The sequence below is a fragment of the Protopterus annectens genome, chromosome 5.part1, assembly GCF_019279795.1.
Source record: "Protopterus annectens isolate FY-2018-M chromosome 5.part1, PAN1.0, whole genome shotgun sequence".
NCBI classification, from domain to species: Eukaryota; Metazoa; Chordata; order Ceratodontiformes; family Protopteridae; genus Protopterus; species Protopterus annectens.
Window position 1 is genome coordinate 756,622,720 of NC_056736.1, and position 6,757 is coordinate 756,629,476.

The 6,757-nt window shown below is 55.7% G+C and overlaps 1 protein-coding gene across 1 annotated transcript; it reads right to left on the minus strand.

Moving 5' to 3' along the window:
* Positions 1-4,473: 4,473 nt before the first annotated feature.
* On the minus strand, positions 4,474-6,477 carry LOC122803272 (basic proline-rich protein-like). The gene has a single exon (XM_044072862.1). The coding sequence runs from the start codon at positions 6,475-6,477 to the stop codon at positions 4,474-4,476; it is 2,004 nt and encodes a 667-aa protein (XP_043928797.1).
* Positions 6,478-6,757: the final 280 nt, after the last annotated feature.

The window sequence follows — 6,757 nt, forward strand, 5'->3', positions numbered from 1 at the left end:
TGGTCTATGTGGGTGGACTGCTTGCACATGTTGTTGGTCTAGGTGGGTGCAGACTGCTTGCACATGGTGGTGGTCTATGTGGGTGCAGACTGCTTGCACATGGTGGTGGTCTATGTGGGTGCAGACTGCTTGCACATGGTGGTGGTCTATGTGGGTGCGGACTGCTTGCACATGGTGGTGGTCTATGTGGGTGTGGACTGCTTGCACATGGTGGTGGTCTATGTGGGTGCGGACTGCTTGCACATGGTGGTGGTCTATGTGGGTGCGGACTGCTTGCACATGGTGGTGGTCTATGTGGGTGTGGACTGCTTGCACATGGTGGTGGTCTATGTGGGTGTGGACTGCTTGCACATGGTGGTGGTCTATGTGGGTGCACTGCTTGCACATGGTGGTGGTCTATGTGGGTGCGGACTGCTTGCACATGGTGGTGGTCTATGTGGGTGCGGACTGCTTGCACATGGTGGTGGTCTATGTGGGTGCAGACTGCTTGCACATGGTGGTGGTCTATGTGGGTGTGGACTGCTTGCACATGGTGGTGGTCTATGTGGGTGCGGACTGCTTGCACATGATGGTGGTCTATGTGGGTGTGGACTGCTTGCACATGGTGGTGGTCTATGTGGGTGTGGACTGCTTGCACATGGTGGTGGTCTATGTGGGTGCGGACTGCTTGCACATGGTGGTGGTCTATGTGGGTGTGGACTGCTTGCACATGGTGGTGGTCTATGTGGGTGTGGACTGCTTGCACATGGTGGTGGTCTGTGGGTGTAGACTGCTTGCACATGGTGGTGGTCTATGTGGATGCAGACTGCTTGCACATGGTGGTGGTCTATGCAGATGCAGACTGCTTGCACATGGTGGTGGTCTATGTGGGAGTGGACTGCTTGCACATGGTGGTGGTCTATGTGGGTGTGGACTGCTTGCACATGTTGGTGGTCTATGTGGGTGCAGACTGCTTGCACATGGTGGTGGTCTATGTGGGTGCGGACTGCTTGCACATGGTGGTGGTCTATGTGGGTGCAGACTGCTTGCACATGGTGGTGGTCTATGTGGGTGCAGACTGCTTGCACATGGTGGTGGTCTATGTGGGTGCAGACTGCTTGCACATGGTGGTGGTCTATGTGGGTGTGGACTGCTTGCACATGGTGGTGGTCTATGTGGGTGTGGACTGCTTGCACATGGTGGTGGTCTATGTGGGTGTGGACTGCTTGCACATGGTGGTGGTCTATGTGGGTGCAGACTGCTTGCACATGGTGGTGGTCTATGTGGGTGTGGACTGCTTGCACATGGTGGTGGTCTATGTGGGTGCGGACTGCTTGCACATGGTGGTGGTCTATGTGGGTGTGGACTGCTTGCACATGGTGGTGGTCTACGTGGGTGTGGACTGCTTGCAAATGTTGGTGGTCTATGTGGGTGTGGACTGCTTGCACATGGTGGTGGTCTATGTGGGTGCGGACTGCTTGCACATGGTGGTGGTCTATGTGGGTGCAGACTGCTTGCACATGGTGGTGGTCTATGTGGGTGCAGACTGCTTGCACATGGTGGTGGTCTATGTGGGTGTGGACTGCTTGCACATGGTGGTGGTCTATGTGGGTGGACTGCTTGCACATGGTGGTGGTCTATGTGGGTGCGGACTGCTTGCACATGGTGGTGGTCTATGTGGGTGTGGACTGCTTGCACATGGTGGTGGTCTATGTGGGTGCAGACTGCTTGCACATGGTGGTGGTCTATGTGGGTGTGGACTGCTTGCACATGGTGGTGGTCTATGTGGGTGCGGACTGCTTGCACATGGTGGTGGTCTATGTGGGTGCAGACTGCTTGCACATGGTGGTGGTCTATGTGGGTGCAGACTGCTTGCACATGGTGGTGGTCTATGTGGGTGTGGACTGCTTGCACATGGTGGTGGTCTATGTGGGTGTGGACTGCTTGCACATGGTGGTGGTCTATGTGGGTGTGGACTGCTTGCACATGGTGGTGGTCTATGTGGGTGCGGACTGCTTGCACATGGTGGTGGTCTATGTGGGTGCAGACTGCTTGCACATGGTGGTGGTCTATGTGGGTGCGGACTGCTTGCACATGGTGGTGGTCTATGTGGGTGTGGACTGCTTGCACATGATGGTGGTCTATGTGGGTGCGGACTGCTTGCACATGGTGGTGGTCTATGTGGGTGTGAACTGCTTGCACATGGGGGTGGTCTATGTGGGTGCGGACTGCTTGCACATGGTGGTGGTCTATGTGGGTGTGGACTGCTTGCACATGGTGGTGGTCTATGTGGGTGTGGACTGCTTGCACATGGTGGTGGTCTATGTGGGTGTGGACTGTTTGCACATGGTGGTGGTCTATGTGGGTGTGGACTGGATGCTGGCTACTTGCACATAGTGGTGGTCTATGTGGGTGTGGTCTGCTTGCACATGGTGGTGGTCTATGTGGGTGTGGTCTGCTTGCACATAGTGGTGGTCTATGTGGGTGTGGTCTGCTTGCACATGGTGGTGGTCTATGTGGGTGTGGACTGCTTGCACATGGTGGTGGTCTATGTGGGTGCAGACTGCTTGCACATGGTGGTGTTCTATGTGGGTGTGGACTGCTTGCACATGGTGGTGGTCTATGTGGGTGCAGACTGCTTGCACATGGTGGTGGTCTATGTGGGTGTGGACTGCTTGCACATGGTGGTGGTCTATGTGGGTGTGGACTGCTTGCACATGGTGGTGGTCTATGTGGGTGCGGACTGCTTGCACATGGTGGTGGTCTATGTGGGTGCAGACTGCTTGCACATGGTGGTGGTCTATGTGGGTGCAGACTGCTTGCACATGGTGGTGGTCTATGTGGGTGCAGACTGCTTGCACATGGTGGTGGTCTATGTGGGTGTGGACTGCTTGCACATGGTGGTGGTCTATGTGGGTGCAGACTGCTTGCACATGGTGGTGGTCTATGTGGGTGCAGACTGCTTGCACATGGTGGTGGTCTATGTGGGTGCAGACTGCTTGCACATGGTGGTGGTCTATGTGGGTGCGGACTGCTTGCACATGGTGGTGGTCTATGTGGGTGCAGACTGCTTGCACATGGTGGTGGTCTATGTGGGTGCGGACTGCTTGCACATGGTGGTGGTCTATGTGGGTGCGGACTGCTTGCACATGGTGGTGGTCTATGTGGGTGTGGACTGCTTGCACATGGTGGTGGTCTATGTGGGTGTGGACTGCTTGCACATGGTGGTGGTCTATGTGGGTGTGGACTGCTTGCACATGGTGGTGGTCTATGTGGGTGTGGACTGCTTGCACATAGTGGTGGTCTATGTGGGTGTGGTCTGCTTGCACATGGTGGTGGTCTATGTGGGTGTGGACTGCTTGCACATGGTGGTGGTCTATGTGGGTGCAGACTGCTTGCACATGGTGGTGGTCTGTGTGGGTGCAGACTGATTGCACATGGTGGTGTTCTATGTGGGTGTGGACTGCTTGCACATGGTGGTGGTCTATGTGGGTGTGGACTGCTTGCACATGGTGGTGGTCTATGTGGGTGTGGACTGCTTGCACATGGTGGTGGTCTATGTGGGTGCGGACTGCTTGCACATGGTGGTGGTCTATGTGGGTGCAGACTGCTTGCACATGGTGGTGGTCTATGTGGGTGTGGACTGCTTGCACATGGTGGTGGTCTATGTGGGTGCGGACTGCTTGCACATGGTGGTGGTCTATGTGGGTGCGGACTGCTTGCACATGGTGGTGGTCTATGTGGGTGCGGACTGCTTGCACATGGTGGTGGTCTATGTGGGTGTGGACTGCTTGCACATGGTGGTGGTCTATGTGGGTGTGGACTGCTTGCACATGGTGGTGGTCTATGTGGGTGCGGACTGCTTGCACATGGTGGTGGTCTATGTGGGTGCAGACTGCTTGCACATGGTGGTGGTCTATGCGGGTGCGGACTGCTTGCACATGGTGGTGGTCTATGTGGGTGCGGACTGCTAGCACATGGTGGTGGTGTCTGTGGGTGCTGACTGCTAGCACATGGTGGTGGTCTATGTGGGTGCGGACTACTAGCACATGGTGGTGGTCTATGTGGGTGTGGACTGCTTGCACATGGTGGTGGTCTATGTGGGTGTGGACTGCTTGCACATGGTGGTGGTCTATGTGGGTGTGGACTGCTTGCACATGGTGGTGGTCTATGTGGGTGTGGACTGCTTGCACATGGTGGTGGTCTATGTGGGTGCGGACTGCTTGCACATGGTGGTGGTCTATGTGGGTGCGGACTGCTTGCACATGGTGGTGGTCTATGTGGGTGCAGACTGCTTGCACATGGTGGTGGTCTATGTGGGTGTGGACTGCTTGCACATGGTGGTGGTCTATGTGGGTGTGGACTGCTTGCACATGGTGGTGGTCTATGTGGGTGTGGACTGCTTGCACATGATGGTGGTCTATGTGGGTGTGGACTGCTTGCACATGGTGGTGGTCTATGTGGGTGCAGACTGCTTGCACATGGGGGTGGTCATTATGGGTGTGGACTGCTTGCACATGGTGGTGGTCTATGTGGGTGCGGACTGCTTGCACATGGTGGTGGTCTATGTGGGTGTGGACTGCTTGCACATGGTGGTGGTCTATGTGGGTGTGGACTGCTTGCACATGGTGGTGGTCTATGTGGGTGCAGACTGCTTGCACATGGTGGTGGTCTATGTGGGTGTGGACTGCTTGCACATGGTGGTGGTCTATGTGGGTGCAGACTGCTTGCACATGGTGGTGGTCTATGTGGGTGTGGACTGCTTGCACATGGTGGTGGTCTATGTGGGTGCAGACTGCTTGCACATGGTGGTGGTCTATGTGGGTGTGGACTGCTTGCACATGGTGGTGGTCTATGTGGGTGCAGACTGCTTGCACATGGTGGTGGTCTATGTGGGTGTGGACTGCTTGCACATGGTGGTGGTCTATGTGGGTGTGGACTGCTTGCACATGGTGGTGGTCTATGTGGGTGTGGACTGCTTGCACATGGTGGTGGTCTATGTGGGTGCGGACTGCTTGCACATGGTGGTGGTCTATGTGGGTGTGGACTGCTTGCACATGGTGGTGGTCTATGTGGGTGCAGACTGCTTGCACATGGTGGTGGTCTATGTGGGTGTGGACTGCTTGCACATGGTGGTGGTCTATGTGGGTGCAGACTGCTTGCACATGGTGGTGGTCTATGTGGGTGTGGACTGCTTGCACATGGTGGTGGTCTATGTGGGTGCAGACTGCTTGCACATGGTGGTGGTCTATGTGGGTGCAGACTGCTTGCACATGGTGGTGGTCTATGTGGGTGCGGACTGCTTGCACATGGTGGTGGTCTATGTGGGTGTGGACTGCTTGCACATGGTGGTGGTCTATGTGGGTGCAGACTGCTTGCACATGGTGGTGGTCTATGTGGGTGCAGACTGCTTGCACATGGTGGTGGTCTATGTGGGTGCAGACTGCTTGCACATGGTGGTGGTCTATGTGGGTGCAGACTGCTTGCACATGGTGGTGGTCTATGTGGGTGCAGACTGCTTGCACATGGTGGTGGTCTATGTGGGTGCAGACTGCTTGCACATGGTGGTGGTCTATGTGGGTGCAGACTGCTTGCACATGGTGGTGGTCTATGTGGGTGCAGACTGCTTGCACATGGTGGTGGTCTATGTGGGTGCAGACTGCTTGCACATGGTGGTGGTCTATGTGGGTGTGGACTGCTTGCACATGGTGGTGGTCTTTGCAAGTGCGGACTGCTTGCACATGGTGGTGGTCTATGTGGGTGCAGATTGCTAGCACATAGTGGTGGTGTCTGTGGGTGCGGACTACTAGCACATGGTGGTGGTCTATGTGGGTGCGGACTACTTGCACATAGTGGTGGTCTATGTGGGTGTGGACTGCTTGCACATGGTGGTGGTTTATGTGGGTGTGAGGTGCTTGCAAATGATGGTGGCCAATGTGGGTGTTCACTGCTTGCACATGGTGGTGGTCTATGTGGGTGCGGACTGCTTACACATGGTGGAGGTCTATGTGGGTGTGAACTGCTCGCACATGGTGGTGGTCTATGCAGGTATGGACTGCTTGCACATGGTGGTGGTCTATGTGGGTGTGCACTGCTTGCACATGGTGGTGGTCTATGTGGGTGAAGACTGCTTGAAAATGGTGGTGATCTATGTGTGTGTGGACTGCTTGCATATGGTGGTGGTCTATGTGGGTGTGGACTGCTTGCACATGGTGGTGGTCTATGTGGGTGCGGACTGCTTGCACATGATGGTGGTCTATGTGGGTGCGGACTGCTTGCACATGGTGGTGGTCTATGTGGGTGTGAACTGCTTGCACATGGGGGTGGTCTATGTGGGTGCGGACTGCTTGCACATGGTGGTGGTCTATGTGGGTGTGGACTGCTTGCACATGGTGGTGGTCTATGTGGGTGTGGACTGCTTGCACATGGTGGTGGTCTATGTGGGTGTGGACTGCTTGCACATGGTGGTGGTCTATGTGGTGTGGACTCCTTGCACATGATGGTGGTCTATGCAGGTGCGGAGTGCTTGCACATGGTGGTGGTCTATGTGGGTGCAGACTGCTTGCACATGGTGGTGGTCTATGTGGGTGCAGACTGCTTGCACATGGTGGTGGTCTATGTGGGTGCGGACTGCTTGCACATGGTGGTGGTCTATGTGGGTGTGGACTGCTTGCACATGGTGGTGGTCTATGTGGGTGCGGACTGCTTGCACATGGTGGTGGTCTATGTGGGTGTGGACTGCTTGCACATGGGGGTGGTCATTATGGGTGTGGACTGC

Excerpts from the sequence above, each read along its gene's own strand:
- LOC122803272 (XM_044072862.1), bottom strand. The coding sequence starts at position 6,477 with ATGTGCAAGGAGTCCACACCACATAGACCACCACCATGTGCAAGCAGT.